This window comes from Ascaphus truei, chromosome 17, assembly GCF_040206685.1.
Source record: "Ascaphus truei isolate aAscTru1 chromosome 17, aAscTru1.hap1, whole genome shotgun sequence".
Classification (NCBI taxonomy): Eukaryota; Metazoa; Chordata; class Amphibia; order Anura; family Ascaphidae; genus Ascaphus; species Ascaphus truei.
In genome coordinates, this window is record NC_134499.1 from 17070286 (window position 1) to 17088721 (window position 18436).

Consider the following 18436-nt stretch of genomic DNA (forward strand, 5'->3'; position numbering starts at 1 on the left):
TGTATTATACCTCTTCCTGCCCATGTGAGTGCTGTCCCACTGCCGTTCTCCCATTGGTTGAAGCTCAGAACCTCCAGCTAATTGCAGCAGCTTAATGGCTAATTTGATAAGTGATCAGCAGATAATAGGAAAGTCATCCCAATTGCATGTATTCATTATTACATACAAAGGCAAAGAAATGCACATTAATAACACGAGCATTGCATGTGATATGGGGCCTGCATACAAACCTGTAAGCTTCTGTATTCCACATTGTCAGAGGTACTAACATTTTTGCATGTGCCCAATGTTGGTGACGTCTTGAATCCATGAGCCATAAATACATTGTGTACCACAAAGGTGGTTTTTGCGAACCATTCCTCAATATCATCCTAAAGTATCCTCTGTTTCCCATACAAATCGGGACATTACTAGGTGTCCTAACAGGGCCGTCTTAACAGCATTACAGGCCCCCGGGCAAAGCAGTGCACAGGCCCCCGGGCAAAGCAGTGCACTGGCCCCCGCCAACTCTCTGCTACAAGTCGTAATTTTTCTCCTTCTACCGAGTTAGCGGGACATTTGAATGTTGAGGCGGGTGATCGGAAAATTAGTGTTAAATTCTGGTCTGTGTGTAACACACTTACTCCCCCCCTCCCCCCCCCCCCCCCCCCCCCAATCGCAGATAGGGACCATGTGGGGAAATCTACAGATGTTACCAGGTGTGTGGTGCAATACCTGATAGGCTCACAGGAGGCCTGAACCTCCGCCACTGGGAGCCTGGGGTGTTCCCTGGAACGATATTTACAGCGCCTCCACCTGTGCAGGGATTCTAGTGGTTAGACTAACCCCTGGCACAGGAAACACATACAGTAACCACATACACAATGTATAGGTAAAACAGTTTACTGTATATGCAAAACAGAACAATAACATTAGCAACGGTGTCACTCTGTAACACTAATAGTACAACTGCCCGGTCGCCTCGCAGGGCTTTCACCCCACACCTTATTCTCCCACCAACACAGTGTACCGAGTCCTACAACCCCACCCAAGTGTGGATCAGCGGTGCCCACTAAGATGAGGTGTATAGTTGGTGCACATGTAGGGATGATAGTACCTGCCGGGTGTGTCCACACCCGGGCGCGCAGATGCTGTACTTAGATGATGGACCCAAAAGCATGATCCACGACGTCGCCTCCACTATGTGGGGTGGCGTCACGCCACAGTCCCACTATGAAGATACTCTCTATCTTGAGTGATGGTCTGAGTCCAGACACGATGATCAGGGCCACACAGCAGGTGAACTGTGTCCCTGAACTCAGCAAATAACTAAAGGGGCAGGGTCCCTACATAGTTTGTCCCTGTTGCAACCACAATCTGGGTTATGGATTCTATCTGGGGCCTAGGGGGGTAACCTGGCCTAGTGCAGGGGCTACTGCTCCCTGCACACACCCTTCCCTAACCTACTCCCAGCTCTGACTCACTCACCAACCCTGAACACGCCAAAATGTATCTCTTTGCAGGGGAATCTGGCTTATTGATTGACTCCCTGGCGTCAGGTGTGCGCATGCCCCTATGCAGCAAAAAGTATCCACACGGGAAAACGGAGCACAGCAACTGCAAAAATGAGGGGGCTAGATACCGGTAATTAAAAGTCCTTTATTCCATGGTAGACATCATGGCATGGGATAAAATAAAATCTCGTTACTGGGAGGTCAGAGATTTATTACTGACACTCACCAAACAGCACAGTTTCCCCACATATTAGGAGATATGCTTAGAGACACAAATCACATATGTTTTGCCAGAGTGGTGTTTTCCTGTTCTCCTCATTTAGAGGTTACATACTAGATGGTATCTAGTGATTTCCTACAGCTGAGCACGGTACACTAGGAACGCGGTTTCCTAGTATCTACACATGCCCCTATGCATCCTGGGGCTTGCAGTCCCTTGCAGACCTCTTTGACATTGGGGCCGTGTGCGCGATCGCAACTGCACATGCGCAAACTTCTAATGGTTGCCGCTGCCTGCAACTGTGCATGCGCGACTTCTGGGAGTCCCTGCGCTACGGAGTGCCTCTCCTGCCAATTCTCACTCTCGGTAATGGCCTCGAACACGGCCAAGATGGCGGCGCCCTGCAAAGTGTGCCGCTGGCCAGCCCATTGCCATCCGCATCGCTCCATAGCAGCGGAGGTACGGGGGGGGGGGGGGCAAACAGGAGACCACGGCACCAGGGTTACACTTGAATAGATTAGCATGGGGCCCCTATGCTCGTGGGGCCCCCGGGCAACTGCCCAGCGTGCCCATGCGTTAATACAGCACTGTGTCCTAATGCAAATAACACAAAGTAACAAGAACTACGTCCCGTAGCCGGGAGATGTCTGGCACCGGATCCCAAGCCCACAGAAATATTTACGACTAGAGCCCCAAAGACACGAGAGCGAGCTGGATAAAAGAAACCGTAGAACTTGTATATCAACAGATTGGGAGAGAGAGAAGAGGGGAGAGAGGAGAGGGAGAACGATAGAAGGGGGAAGAGAGAGAAGAGGGGGGAGAGAGAGGAGAGGGAGAACGACAGGAGGGGGGAGAGAGAAGAGGGAGAACGACAGGCGGGGAGAGAGAGGAGGGGGGGAGAGAGAGGAGGGGGAGAACGAAAGGAGGGGTGAGAGAGAAGTGGAGGAGTGAGAGAAAGAACAAGGGGAGAGAGATGAGAGGGAGAACGACAGGAGGGGGGAGAGAGATGAGAGGGAGAACGACAGGAGGTGGGAGAGAGAAGAGGGAGAACGACAGGAGGGGGGAGAGAAGTAGAGTAGTGAGAGAAATAACGGGGGAGAGAGAGGAGGGAGAACGACAGAAGGGGGAGAGAGAAGTGGGGGGAGGGGGAGGAGAGAAATGGGGGAGGGGGAAGTGAGAGAGAAAGAGGAGGGAAAGAAGATGGGGAGTAGGGAGAGCGAGAAGAGGGGGGGAGAGGAGAACGACAGGAGGGGGGGGGAGGTAAGGAGGAAAGAGAAGTGGGGGGGAGTGAGAGAGAAAGAAGTGGGGGAGAGAGCGAGAAGAGGGGGACAGAGGGAAGAAGAGGGAGAGATAGGAGATGGGAGAGAAATGGGAGGAGACAGAAGGGGGGAGAAATGGGGGAGAGAAGGCAGGAGAGAAAGGGGAAGAGAAAGTAGAGGGGACAGATAGGAGAGAAGGAGGGATAGAAGAGGGGGATAAAGACAGAAAGGGGAGAGGCAGAAATGGGGAGAAGATGGGAGTGAGAGAGAACTAGGGGAGAGAGAGAAGAGGGGGGAGACAGAAGATGGGGTGAAGATGGGGGTGAGACAGAAGTAGGGGAGAGAAGAGGGGGGAGACAGAAGGGGGGAGAGACAGAAGATGGGGTGAGAGAGAAGCAGGGGAGAGAAGAGGGGGAGACAGAAGATAGGGGGAAGCGAGATAGGCGATGAGGGGAGAGAAAAGGGGGGAGAGAAAAGAAGGGCAGTAGTAGACAGAGAGAGAGAAGATGGGGAGAGAGAGGAGGGGCGAGAGAGAATATGGGGGGGGAGAGGAGAACGACAGGAGGGGGGGGGAGGTAAGGAGGAAAGAGAAGTGGGGGGGAGTGAGAGAGAAAGAAGTGGGGGAGAGAGCGAGAAGAGGGGGACAGAGGGAAGAAGAGGGAGAGATAGGAGATGGGAGAGAAATGGGAGGAGACAGAAGGGGGGAGAAATGGGGGAGAGAAGGCAGGAGAGAAAGGGGAAGAGAAAGTAGAGGGGACAGATAGGAGAGAAGGAGGGATAGAAGAGGGGGATAAAGACAGAAAGGGGAGAGGCAGAAATGGGGAGAAGATGGGAGTGAGAGAGAACTAGGGGAGAGAGAGAAGAGGGGGGAGACAGAAGATGGGGAGAAGATGGGGGTGAGACAGAAGTAGGGGAGAGAAGAGGGGGGAGACAGAAGGGGGGAGAGACAGAAGATGGGGTGAGAGAGAAGCAGGGGAGAGAAGAGGGGGAGACAGAAGATAGGGGGAAGCGAGATAGGCGATGAGGGGAGAGAAAAGGGGGGAGAGAAAAGAAGGGCAGTAGTAGACAGAGAGAGAGAAGATGGGGAGAGAGAGGAGGGGCGAGAGAGAATATGGGGGGGGAGAGAGAGATGGGGGGGAAGAGGTATTCTCTTTTTTTGATGTGTTACTAAATAAAATAAAAAACACGGATCCTTTGGCTATACTCCTGGACCCTTCACTTTCAGATAAAAAAAGGGGGAAGAGATAAAGATGGCGCAGAGAGTGAGGCCTGCGCTGCTAGGCTCTGTGAGGAGGCGTCGAATGTGCGCGGGCACGAGAGGAGAAACTTTGCCCGCCCAAAAAAAAAAAAAAAAGAATCACCTCGCGCCAAATCCCGCGCACGCGCGCTCCTCCTCCCAACGGTCGCTAGGGGGCGCGGGACGCTTTTACACACATGCGCAGCGCCGCCCCTGCCCCGCACTCCCTGGCCTTCTACCTCTCCGCCTGCTTCCGCTGTTTGGCCGCGCACGTCGCGCCGCTGTGCTGGGAGGCGGTGGTGAGGAGGGCAGAGCGTGCGCGCCCCCGCGGGTGGAGGCCGGACAGTCGCAGCGCAGTCATGGCGGAGGGGGGAGGAGAACCGGCACGGCTCAACCGAACCGAGCGGGTAGCGGACCCAGCAGCCGACCCGGCTGGCAGCCTGGCGCCGGACACCGAGGTGCAGAAGGCGGAGCTGGTGGAGCTGCTGAAAGCGCCGCTCAGGAAAGGGGACGAGTGGTGAGGAGAGAGGGGGGTGAGGGAGCCTGGGGAGGGTATGCGGCGGGGGGAGCCCGGGGAGGTAGGCCGCGACCCTGACTGGAAGTGATGTGTCATGAGGCCTGGGCCGGAGTCACGAGGTGGGATAGCGGGGTCACGGAGGGTATGAGGCCTAGGGACTCATACTGTGTTGAGGGGACAGCAGGCGGGGTTATATGTAATGTAAGGTGACTTCCTGACTGCAGAGTAACAGGGACAGGATCACACAGTCCTGGGTGTATATGTAATGTAGGGTGACTTCCTGACTGCAGAGTAACAGGGACAGGATCACACAGTCCTGGGTGTATATGTAATGTAGGGTGACTTCCTGACTGCAGAGTATCAGGGACAGGATCACACAGTCCTGGGTGTATATGTAATGTAGGGGGACTTCCTGTCCCTGATACTCTGCAGTCAGGTAGTCACCCTCCATTACATATAAACCCAGGACTGTGAGATCCTGACTGCAGAATATCAGGGACAGGATGAGACAGTCCTGGGTTTATATCTAATGTAGGGTGACCTGACTGCTCTGTTGTGCATCTCACAAATGCCTGTTACCTGTTGATTCCGATTTGCAGTGTAAAATCAGATCGTTTTGCTTTCAGCTCCAGTTTCTTTTCCTCTTGAGGAAAAATCTTCCCAGTGATGTACGGTTGCTTGCGTTTACCTGTTGTTAAAATGCAGATTTCAGGTAGCAACAACCACATCTTCAAAGATGCCTCTCTAAGAATCAGCTAGCCAATACATGTAATCTCTGCACAACAACACAATGTCCTCTCCTCTGGCAGCCAAAGGGTTATATTTCCCAACATCTGACTTGATGAGCGTTTGAGTGACGGGGATATTGTGACCCTAACTTGGGTGGCATTAGATGCCAGTGACTCATCACGGAATACGAGAGGCATTGCGGTAATACAGGAAATATTACGGTGAACGTCATGTTAAAGTTGCAGTCCCACTTTGCAGCCCAGATTGGGGTGTAGTAAAGCTCGAGTTGACATTCTCTCCACTTTCATTATTTCAGAACGTGTTGTATGTTTAATGCGTCTTTTTAATACACACTTCTAGGCAGGATTTCACAGTTGTACACAATAAGGAAGACACATTTTAACATGCAGTGAAAAAATAGTGGTCTAATGGTACATACGCACTATGCCAGGAGTGACCACCTCCAGTCCTCAAGGGCCACCAACTGGTCAGGTTTTCAGGATATCCCTGCTTCAGCACAGGTGGTACAATGGGTCTTTCGACTGAGCCACTGATTGAGCAACCAGTGCTTAACGAGGGATATTCTGAAAACCTGACCTGTTGGTGGCCCTTGAGGACGGGAGGTGATCACCCCTGCACTATACAATCACTTTCTCTGGGCTGGTGAGAGGTTTTGAAACTTTTCTACCAACCAGATCACAGAGCGTCCCTGCAGATCCCATCTGCCCACTCTCTCTGCTTTTAGTCTGTACAGATTTCTGATTGGCTGTATGTGTTTTGGGAGTAATTCTGTTTTCTGACACCGCACACCCACCTGCCACAGATTGACAGGTGACTTTGTAATTGCGGATATTTTAGGAAACTGAAACACCTGCTTTGTGGCGGTGCCTGAATACTTTCCTAACTTAGACATTGTTTTGTTTTTTTAATATTCAGAGTCGCACGCTCTAGTTGAAAGGTCGCACAAGGTGTCTGCCTTTCATTATGGAATATGTTTGTTATTAAAACAACAAATCAAATTTTTTTTTTTTTTTTTAATGAAATGTAAGTAGCAGTTCTTATGAAATTAGGCGATGACAAAGCATGTTGCTAAAATAATGTTCTGGTGACTTATCAAGATGTCTCGGATTATGAATAAAACATGGTTTAACTTGTATGTACGTGGGTTTTACGTGTGTGTTTTGTATATGGTTTTGCACACTCGTGCGTGCGTGTGTGTGTGTGTGTGTGTGTGTGTGTGTGTGTGTGTGTGTGTACACACACTTTTTTTCATGTATGTATGGGAGTTCTTGGGTAGCTGGCGGAACGTTGCTTCATTGAATATCCTTCTGGCTGAGAGTCAGTTTTAAAGAACTTTTTATAATGAGAAAGCCACACTTTGCCTGGGAGATGCAATGCGCCCCAGCTAGTGAGTGCTTCCTTGTACTTCCAGTGGGGACATGTCATGTTGGAATGATAGGACATCTTGCATCCTGCGTTGTAATCATAGTTGCTAGTCATGCAGTGACATTGTTCCCTGACAGCGCAGACAAGCTGAAAGCTGCCGGCTCATGGTGGCCCAGAGCCACTTCAATAGAAGTGAGTAGAAACTAATGCTCTGGTGCTTGTGTAATCAGAGCTGGGGTTTCTTCATCTCCCAACCTGCCAATGAAGAAATACACATCACAGGCTGCTGATAATTCCACCAGGACATGTTCACACTTTTAATAGTTATAGTGTGAGTTGAATGGAAAGTTAAAGGCACTTAGTAATAAAGTGAGAAGGAGGAAGGTAATGCACAGTTAATGATGTAATTTAGATGAGTGCAAGTTACTGCATTATTATCTTGTGTCTCACTATTCGGAACAGTCGCATCTGCTTTAAAGAGCTTCAATATTACTCGGGTTCGATCATAAAATAATTTGGTAAAAGTGCAGTCCCGTTTCATCTCCCCCAAAATATTTATTCCTCCTTGTTTGTTCCTGTCAGATGTCTTTTAGTAGGTTTGAACTTTGACGAAATATTGATGTAAAACATTTGTGTAGGTGACTGAACTTTTTAGGTTCTCCATTTCAGCAGATATTATTCAGGGGGGCAAGCACTGAGGGCATAAAAAGGAATAAGAACAGAAACTAGTACAATACGTTTCAAAATTAGATCAGTTCAAGGAAAATAATCAATACACTATATATATAGAAAATCTTCAAACCGTCATGAATAGGATGACACTTTGTAGCTGTTGAATACATTACTGTGTGTTCAATGTTGTCCTCCAAAATCACCTCAGCAATACAGGAGGAAAATACATAGTGCAAAACAACCTTTACTTAAATACAAAAATAGAACTTCACAGTAGAAAACTCGCAAACATATGTGGGTTTCAGACGTGTTTTACACAGATTGAGAGTCCAAAACTGCTGGCTGCTGGTATTCATGTATAGGCGTCCTCCGCTTCTCCCAAGCTCAGACATACTGTTGAGTCTCGTTTGGTTTGCACAACCCCCCGCTCGATTAGAGGTGTTTATTCCAGTGATCTTTGCTTTCCTCCTCCTGTTCTGCCTTGTCTAACCATCCTACGCGTTTCTCTGCAAATGCAGCTTCCTCTGGGACTCCTGACGGTAGGGTGTTCCAGTCCCTTTTTTAAATTCTTACGCGCCGAGAGGTGATTTAAAGACACTTTCATCACCTACAAAATGACATCCTATTCTTGGAAAGGCTTGAACATTTCCTACACTTGTGAGTGTATTGGCTATTTTCCTAGAACTGATCTAATTTTGGAACGTACTGAAGTATTTTGTGTCCTCATTTCCATTCTCTCCTTCTTTTTTTTTTCTCCTCCATGCCGTGTGTTTGTTTGTTTGTTTGCCCTTGTTTATCTCCGAATCACAGGACATTTTGGAAAGTCTTCAGTTGGAGCTGCATTCGTTTTATCTTTTTTTCCCAATATCGTTAAAATGACAACACAGAGAGAGTATTGTTGTGAAGTCACGCTCGTTAAAACTTATTTTTGTGTCACAATCGTTTTATGCGTCAACAGTTTGATTGCATTTACTGGACCATTAAAAACCAGGGTTTGTTTTCAAAAAATCAGGGCGATTATTTATCAAAGCTGCTGTGACATAGCCAAAAAAAGGGGCTCATATTTTTATGATGAAATGAGGTATTGATGGCCTGCAGCACATTGCTGTGGGTAACAACCTGTACCTAATAGAAGACCGTCTTGTTGGTATTCACTGTGTCCTCCTGTGATATGCTCTTTCTAGCCTGCAGAAGGTGAGGCTGAGAAGTTGTTCTTGGCCGTAGCCAGAGTCTGCCTAGGGTGCGGCCTCAGTCTGTTCCTGTACAGATATTCATATTTTGGAAAGCGAAAGTGAAACTGAGAAATGACATTGGCAACAGAGAAATGCTATTCATATCTTTTCAGGTTGAGAAATTGTTTTTTCGCCACATACACCAGCGATTGGTAGACTGTCCTGGTTGCTTGCAGAATGTGCACTCATTTGCTTATCAGCACAGGGTTCCATTGTCCAGTGTTCAGCTCTTCATCAGGTTGATTGTTGAGTTGGGTAATGCTTTGGCTTCTTGACCCATAACAGTTCTTAGATATCGGTATAAACACAGTGCGGCCCTTGTAGAAGCGCATGGTGGGTATGACCACGGCATGGAAGGAGCTATGTTCTTTGCCATACACTCCTTTTTGTATGTGTTTGTATATGTGTGTGGTGGGTTCTGGCGTTTGCTGGGATTGTGTGTTTTATTAATTTAAATTTGAGTGGTGAATGATCAAGTGGCCAAACAGGTTGGCTGCTCACCTCCCATAATATCTAAAGTGGGACTTTGAAATATTAATCTTGTGGAAGAATTTTTTTTTTCCCGTCCCGTATTCTATCATCTCCGTATTTTCCTGTTTATTTGGCAGCTTATTTAACGGTTATAATAATACGTGTTTGAAGTGATACAACACACATAATTTTAATGGTTTAGGGACTCCTTAAAAGTTCTTGGTAACTTCAGAACACTCCTCACTTTTTTTAATACTATTCACCTTTTGCCCCTGCTTACATCTCTCACTATACACTCCTCTATCCCTCCTTACATCTCAGCCCTAATTTCTCGCTATACGCCCACCCAACTCTTACGTTCTGCTCAAGGATGTCTTCTGTCTACCCCTTTTGTATCTAAAGCCCTCTCCCGCCTAAAACTTTTCTCCCTCGTTGCCCCACAACTCGGAATTCCCTTCCCCCTCAATATCCGACTAGCGCCCTCTCTCTCCACCTTTAGGACCTTTCTTAAAACACACCTCCTTAACAAAGTTTATGGGTAGCTCCACTGGCGGATACTATACACCTCATACATCGACTTTGGTCCCTTGAAGACGCACTTAACAGAACACCCTCCTACTGTCCCTGTAAGTTCTTACCACTAAGATTGTAAGCTCTTTGGGACAGGGACTCTTTCCTATTGTTTTGTCTGAAGCACTTATTTCCATTGTTATAATATTATGTCATGTGTATTCTAAAGCGTTATGTTCCTGGCTGGCCATACATACTTTCATTCATTCATTTGAGGGGCTCCATATTAGAATAAATAGCAGAGACAAGCTAGGGACAGTAAATATGTTGGGATTTCCCCAGACTTGCTAACAGACCTGAACACGCAAACTCTAACCCTGTTTAATGTCTTCCAGGTATCTCATTGACAGCCGGTGGTTTAAGCAGTGGAAGAAGTATGTTGGTTTTGACTCGTGGGACACGTACAATGTCGGGGAGCGCAATCTTTTCCCAGGACCTGTAGATAACTCTGGCCTCTTTGCAGGTACAATAAGATGCATGGGGTCCCACATCTATTGTATCTCTAATTTAAATGGGCAGTCCTTCCTAGAACCAAAGTGAACTAATCACAGAGGTATGACCTAAAATTAGGTAATTTACCTCATTTTTGATATTTATCGAACCAGTATAGAATAATTGTACAAGGCTACATTGTATAAATACAGAAAGTTACATACTCGCCTTGCACTCCTGTTTGTTTTTGAGTAGAAAGATTTTCAGGATATTTAAACGGTGCTGAATATATAGATGGTGCAGTAACCCACTGGTTGTCGCTACATCAGATTTTGTCCAGAAATAGATGTACATACTCTTAAGGGTCTCTTAGACCAGTGGTGATCAACTCCAGTCCTTAAGACCCCCTCACCACACGCTCCCCCCCCCCCCCCCACCAGGTCAGGTTTTAAGGATATCCCTGCTTCAGCACAGGTGGCTGTCGACTGCACCACCTGTGCTGAAGCAGGGATATCCCTAATACCTGACCTGTTGGTGGCCCTTGAGGACTGGAGTTGGTTACCCCTGGATGATATATGTAACTTAATTTTTTATTTTAATCAGCTATGTAAGAATGTCCTTTTCAAGGATATTGTACCACTTTGCCTTTTTTTATAGCCGTTTTTATTAACCCCATCATTGCAAGTGACCAGCATTGCATTGTATCCGGCAGTGAAAGGGTTAACACTCCCTGGAGGAAGTGTAATATGCAGGTTTTGATGCGCAGAACCTCTTCCTATCTTCCCTTTCCTAGACCCCGAGACTCAGGCATTGAAGGACCACCTCATTGACGAACTAGATTATGTTCTAGTTCCCACAGAAGCATGGAACAAGCTGATGAGCTGGTATGAAAGCGTGGAAGGACAGCAACCCATAGTAAGAAAAGTGAGTATTCCCAAGCAGAGACGTGTCGCGCTGTATTTATTGGTAATGGTGGGATCCTTTTGCTGCCGTCGGAGCAGGCACAGAACCGTGTTGCAGGCTCTCTGGCAGCAGAGGCAAAACTCTGTAGTCACACTGGTGTTCTTGCAGGTGGTGGAGTATGGTCTGTTTGTGAAGCATTGCAAGGTAGAGGTTTACCTTATCGAGCTGAAGCTCTGTGACAACAGTGACCCAGACAATGTGATAACAGAGCACTTCAGCAAAGCTGACACCATAGGTAAGCTGCTCCGACACACACACACACACACACACACACACACACCCCCCCCCCCCCCCCAAGACTTACAGTCCTCTGTGCCGCTGCCACCGCGGGTCCCATTCAGAACCAAGACAGACACTTTCGTGTGCTGTGGACGTTTGCTTGTTTGTCCACGGGGCCAAGGACAGTAAGTCTTGCGACATCTTACTTTATTTTTACTCCCAGAGTTTCCCTTGTAATACTTTTTTTTTTAATTATACTTGTTTGTTGTTTCTTGTACAGAAACCCTAGAAAAGGAAGTGAAAAAGATCTTTAATATTCCTGAGGAGAAGGAGACCAGGTTGTGGAACAGATATATGAGCAACACGTACGAGCATCTCACCAAGCCGGATAACACTGTGCAAGACGCGGGCCTGTATCAGGGCCAGGTAATACATGTCCTGGCAAGGAGAAGTGGGGTCACGGGAAAAAAAAAATCTGTGTTGTGTGTGTGTCCCCACCCGGATTCTAAAACTTCGCAGATCAGCTTTTGTAGAAATATTGTCATTTCGGGGTTTAACGATTCCGAATTGGCTTTGTCTTCCGACTCCTTCCTGGTTAGTGCAGCTTTGTTATCCTTGCTGCTCACACATGGTGCTTGTGTGTGTCTGTCAGACGTGAACACGCAGTGATTGCGTTCATGTGAAACTGGTTTGACTGGCTGCTCTGCTTTTATTTCCTGATAGATGTTGGTCATAGAACAGAGGAATGAAGATGGTACGTGGCCCAGGCAATCCCAGACAAAGTGAGTGCGACATCCAACCTCTCTAACTTGCACTTGTGTTGAAGCAGAGTTTAGCATACCATTAACCAGGCATCCTCCCACAGAGCTACCTCCTCTGCAGCTTTAAATGCTATTTAAGTAACCACTGATGGTGGAGAAACCTCTTAATTAGTATCATTTTAACACTATAATTTGTATCTGTGGATGCTAAGCAAAGAAGGGATTCTGTCTTTTAGGGAGTAGGTTTGTGTATGTATGTCGGTCTGTCTAAAAGAGAGAGGGTAGAGACACAATCATTTATTAAAAATGTAGGTGGATTCTATACCCCCTTTTGGTTATGCACCGTGCCTTCATCTCTTCCTATCATCTCCATCTTCTACATGTGTATTGTACAATTCACAGTCTCCCATCCATTGTTATTTGCTGGCCAAGGTAGTCCTAGTTTCGACTTCTTCTTCTATCCCGTTTATCTTAATCTTGGCAGAATTGGCAAATTTGTTAAACATCATTTTGCTTTTGCTGAGATTTATATGGAGGCCCACTTTCTTTCTTACTTCGTCGAGTTCTTTGATTTGTTGCTGGAGGTCTTCAGGACTTGTGGCAAATATTATTTATTTATCAAATGTTTTACCAGGAAGTAATACTTCAAAACGAGAGGTAATTCCCAATGTATGTCCTGGGCACAGAATTAGGCAGAGCTTATACTACCTACACGACCGCGCGCACTCCTGCAGCCCCAGCGATATGTGAACGTAAACGCAGGCGATTGTGGGGGCGTATGGACGCGTCACGAAGCTGGTTCACCCTCATTGGCTCATTCGTCGTCACGCGGCAGACATGTCTCCTCAAAACGCATCAACGTGCCTCTTCGCCTGCAGGCACTTGGCTAACTGCTATAGCCAATAACAGATGTGTGCTTGACGTGTCTGTCTGCATGAGCGCAGCAACTCCTGCACTATAAGCTTGGCCTTATGAGGACATACAGGGTTAAACATAATACTTAGACATTTCATGAACATTTACAGATAATATACGATTATAGGCATATGAAATCATCAACAGTCTTTTGGAGTAAGATGTCAGGTTATAAGTGCTACATGTGGTAGGGGTGAGGCGCTTGTTCATATATGGGGCAGCTTGCCCAATAAGTATTTGACGGCAAGACAGGAAAGATTAACTGTGCGCCTAGACTCAAGTGATGACCGAAATAGTTCTTTGAGCATTTCGCAGTGATGTGTGTTGTAGTTACATTGGAGGGCAAAGTGGCATATTGAATTGTAGAGGGTGTCTAGTTTGGGGTGCTCTGCCATATACTATGTCCCCATGGTCTATAATTGGTATTGGCATCTGCTGTGCTATGTGCTTTCTGACCAGCAGACTAAGGCTGAGATTATACAACCTGCAATTGCCCTCGCGCACCAACCTCAAATTGATAAATGCCTATGAGGCCGCTCCGTGTGTGCGCATGATGGAGCGCGCTGGCGCGACCGCGATTTTGAAGAGAGAATTTTTTTTGTCTTTCCAAGCGTTGACGCGTCACGTGAGCTGGTTCAGCCAATGAGGGCAAACCAGCTTCGTGACGCCCCCGAATCGTCACCAGCACTATGAGCAGGGATCGCTTCTGCTCCAACCGCGCGGCAAGGTAAAAGCTCGCACTCTCGCGCGGAGTGTATGAGCTTAGCCTTAGGACGGATTTATTCCTAGAAAGTACACCACGTTCGACATAGATTTTGGATCTCGGGGTATCAATGTGCAATCCAAATGTTATATGGGACGCAAACCATATACCCAGATATTTGAAACTAGTGACAGGGGCTAGGATGGTATTGGAGTTGATTCTGATCTGGAGCTCCATCATTGGTAGCTTTAGAAGTTTAGCCTTGGTCCCAAATACCATTGTTAGTCTTGTCAGTGTTTAAAAACAAGTTTGTTTTGGGAAATCCAGTTTTCCAGTCTCAAAATATCAGATTGAAGTATGTGCTCAAGGTCGGAGAGGCTAGGGCTGTGTGCATATAAGATTGTCATCTGCATACATGTGTATTGAAGCTCCCTTACAAGCTGTAGGAAGATCGTTGATGAACACTAAGAAGAGTAGGGGCCCCAGAACCGAGCCTTGCGGGACACCGCAGGTGGTGTCCAAGGGGTTGGAGTTAGAGCCAGAGATGGACACATGTTGGGATCTACCTGATAGGTAGGATTGAAACAAGTTTAAAGCATGTTTCCCTATTCAGGAGCACTTAAGTTTGTTTAGCAAGATACCATGATCAACAGTATCAAAAGCCTTTGCAAAATCTAGGAATACTGCACCAGTGAGTTGTCCCTGTTCCGTTCCACACTGGATCTCATTGCAAACTTTAAGGAGGGTAGTTACAATGGGGTGTTTGGGGCGAAAGCCAGATTGGAATTGGCTAGGGAAATTGGTCTTGGTATAGTAATCGCTTAATTGGGAGTGAACACATTTTTCCATTACTTTGGGTAGTGTTAGGAGAAGAGAGATTGGCCTGTAGTTTGAAGCAGTGTTTTTGTCCCTGCTTTTGAAGATTGGGGTAACTTGTAGTTTTCCAGGTCTTGGTGATATAGCCTGCGGACAGAATAGTTGATTAGGGAAGCAAGCAATTTGGCAATGGCTGGGGCACCAAGTAGTAGGGACTTTGGTTGCAGCAGGTCAGGTCCGCATTGGCTGCTTGGTTTTAATTTGAGGAGAAATTGTGTAATCTCTCCAAATACTGCGACCAATTGAAAATGGGGGGTGGGGCTATAGGGGTTCTCCCAGATTGAGCTTCATTTTTGTAGTTTGGGTTGCGTTTTGTTAATAAGTTGGCACATCCGACAAAGTAATCATTCAATGCGTTTGCAATGTCAGTGGGACTTGTCAGAGTAATATCCTCCTTAATGATATTACATGGTTGTTAATGGCTTGAAGGCTGGAATATTTTGTTGATGACCTTCCAGAAGTGTGCTGGATTTGATGTATTCTGGCGAAGCTTGTCATTGTAGGATTGGGCTTTTGCGTGTCTTGTTTGCTTTGTGCATGTATTCTGCAGTTGAGATCCTTGGTAGTGCCAGTTACTTTGTAGCTTTTCCATAAGGCATACCTAAAATGGTAGAGCGCATGGTTGTAACCCACGGAAGGTGGGCCCCCCGTACTAGTCTGCGTAGTGGAGCAAGGGTATCAGAGTTTTAAGAACTCTGATTGGAAATAATTGAGCGTAGAAACAAGGTCGGGTATTAAGTCTATTCTGTACCAAGGGCAGTTGATAAGTTGACAAACTGCTGTGGGTTAAAGTTTCTAAATGTTCTAGTGAGGAGAACTTTAGGGCTTGATTAGGCTGGTTTGATTTTCCTTACACTGTACACTATTGCATGGTCGCTGAACATGTCGGGTAGGATGCCAGAGGAATGGATTTTGTTAATAGAGCAGGGGCGCGCAAACTATTTGAGCTGCGCCCCCCTTGCCTGCTTCCTCCCCCCCCCCTCTACCCCTCCATGCTCGCGCCCACCTTACCTCTTTTTGCCGGGGTCGAGTCACACCGGGCTCTGAATCCCGGCAAGTGAAGTTGCAGAGGCCTCACGTGATCTCCTCTCTTCCCCCCCCCCCCCCCCCAGCATGTAATTTAAATGCCTTGGGGAAGAACGTGGGGCCTCTGTAACCGCAGTGCCTGCCCAGAACAATTGCGCGCCCCCCAGCTTGCGCACACCTTGGCTAGAGGATAGAATCCAGTCTAGCAATGAATGGTTGTGCAAAGTAAGTAATCTGCAAATTGTTAGTGACTCGTAGTATTCGCCTATGATTTTGATATATATATTTTTTCTCCCAATTCAGTGTCTTGAACAACTCTTCAAGTGTTGCTGTGAAAAGCTTTGGTTACATGGTGTCTCCCTGTCACTCCTTTGCTTATCCTTATCTTGCTTGTATCTTCTTGTAATCCAACAGTGGTTATGGCTTTCTCGTAAATGTTCCTTGTAATATCGATGTACGTGTCTTAGTGTATCTGGGACCACGGAGGTGCAGACCAAATCAAATGCTTTTTCATCTACGAATCCTAAGCGGAGTGGTAGATAGTATTTATTACTTTGGGAAATCACAACTTGGATGGGGTCCATTGTGTGTTATCCACTGCAAAATCCTGCTTGTTCTCTAGTCTGGGCAAAGTTTTTGGTCTGTTGTAGCCAATTTAGCCAATTTAGTGAGTATCTTCGTAAAAAATCTTGTAAGTGATTGGAAGTAGACTGATTTGGTCTGTAGTTCTTGTTCCTTGTCTCCTTTCTTGTGGATGACGAGAACTATGGCATTTCACCATTGTTCTGGCATTTTCTTGTTCTTCAATCAGCATGTAAAGCGTTATGGATTTTCTCTACTTACCCAGTTCTTCAAGATTTCAGTTGTAATGCCATCTTCACCAGGAGTCTTGAAGGACGCTTGGTACATCATTGGTAGCTTCTTCTAGCTCTTCCTCTTCTGCACTGTCTGGTGTTATCTGTGTTCTCTTACAGTTGTAGAAGGAAGCCCTCAACTCTCTGATAAGTGCCCAGTCTTTTATTGGTGATCCATCGTCTTGTTTGAGTGCAGTGATTTACTTCTTTCCAACCGCAAGTCATTGCTTCGTCTTTAAGCTTTTGATATCTTTGCTAGTCTTCTCCACCATATCACGGTTACATTCTCTTACATCTTCAGCTAAAGTTTTTCGGATCGTCTTGGACAGCTTTGCGTATTTATTTCTTGGGATTGCTTCATTTCCTGTCCTCTCCTAACTTATTTTTCGTCTATTTTCTTATCCTGTTTTTTTTGTTGGCGATTCCTCCAGATTTCAGTGCTTTCAACAACATTATTCATGGGTTCTTCATGCATTCGTGTCCATGCATTTCGAGCAAGCTAAAGCGATTTCTCAACTAGTTGAAATTCTCTTCTGTAATTCTTGAGGTTCTTCTTGATTTGTTTGTCTCTTTAATCTGTTTTTTTTCCATCTTCACATTTACATGTAATTTGCAGCAAACCAATCGGGATCACTCCTTGTGTCAACACTGTTTAGGACTGTGCAGTCTCCTATCCCGTGTTTCCAGTTAGCTTGGATATATTCCATTTCATGTTCCATTGGGTCCACTGTCCATTTTCTATTTTAATTCTTTAAGAATGAATTCATGATGGCGAAGTTTTCACATTCTGCAAATTCTACCCGTCTGTCCCCACGTGACTTCCTGTTCACCGTAACCATACTTACCGACCGATGCTTCATCTTTCTGCTCCATACCAATCTTTGCATTGAAATCTCCCATCATGATCTTGTGGTGGCAATTTCCTTTAAGTTGGTTGATTTTCATGGTAGAAGACTTCCACTTCATTGTCTGTGTGATTTTTGTTTTTTAAGTTTGAGCATACACTTGTATTATTCGAAGCCTGGATCTTTGTCAAATGATTGACCATTCTTGCCTGCTCTTTCCGATGAGCTTTCGTACTCCACTGTTCCTCCATCTCTTGTTAACGATGAAGGCTACTCCACGTATTCTTCCATTTTCTGTATCTAATATAATAGGTGATCGCATTTGTGCGCATTGAGGTATTCAACTTTTCTTGCGTCACTAAAGCCAACAATATTCCATTCAATTTTTTTGTTTGCCTTCCTCTGAATCAATCTACTGTAAGTACGGATATAGGATAGAGCAGGCACTTCCGGTGCCTGCTGCTTGCGAGCGCGCGCAGTCCCGCTGTGATCGGAGGTGCATGGGGGTGGGGTGCAGGGGGGTGATGTGCAAGGGGTGCAGGGGGGGTGATGTGCAAGGGGATGGGGGGGTTGATGTGCAAGGGGATGGGGGGGTTGATGTGCAAGGGGAGGGGGGGTGATGTGCAGGGGGGGGTGATGTGCAAGGGGGGGGTGATGTGCAAGGGGAGGGGCAGGGTGATAGGGGAGGGGGGGTGATGTGCGGTGCAGGGGGGTCATTGGAGGTGCGGCGGGGGTCATTGAAGGTGCAGAGGGGGGTCATTGGAGGTTCAGAGGGGGGTCATTGGAGGTTCAGAGGGGGGTCATTGGAGGTTCAGAGGGGGGGTCATTGGAGGTTCAGAGGGGGGGTCATTGGAGGTGCAGAGGGGGGGTCATTGGAGGTGCAGAGGGGGGGTCATTGGAGGGGCAGAGGGGGGGGTCATCAGAGGGGGGGGTCATTGGAGGGGCAGAGGGGGGGGTCATTGGAGGGGCAGAGGGGGGGTCATTGGAGGGGCAGAGGGGGGGTCATTGGAGGGGCAGAGGGGGGGTCATTGGAGGGGCAGAGGGGGGGTCATCAGA

The 18436-nt window shown here is 47.0% G+C and overlaps 1 protein-coding gene across 1 annotated transcript in view; it reads left to right on the forward strand.

Moving 5' to 3' along the window:
* The first annotated feature begins 4399 nt into the window (after window positions 1-4399).
* Window positions 4400-18436, forward strand: part of USP4 (ubiquitin specific peptidase 4) — a 32517-nt gene continuing 18480 nt past the window's right edge. Inside the window, exons 1-6 of the mRNA XM_075574066.1 lie at window positions 4400-4726; window positions 10122-10249; window positions 11012-11142; window positions 11290-11416; window positions 11681-11826; window positions 12124-12182. Coding sequence (XP_075430181.1) covers window positions 4407-4726; window positions 10122-10249; window positions 11012-11142; window positions 11290-11416; window positions 11681-11826; window positions 12124-12182 — 911 coding nt within the window. The 5' untranslated portion in view covers window positions 4400-4406. The remainder of the gene's footprint in view (window positions 4727-10121; window positions 10250-11011; window positions 11143-11289; window positions 11417-11680; window positions 11827-12123; window positions 12183-18436) is intronic.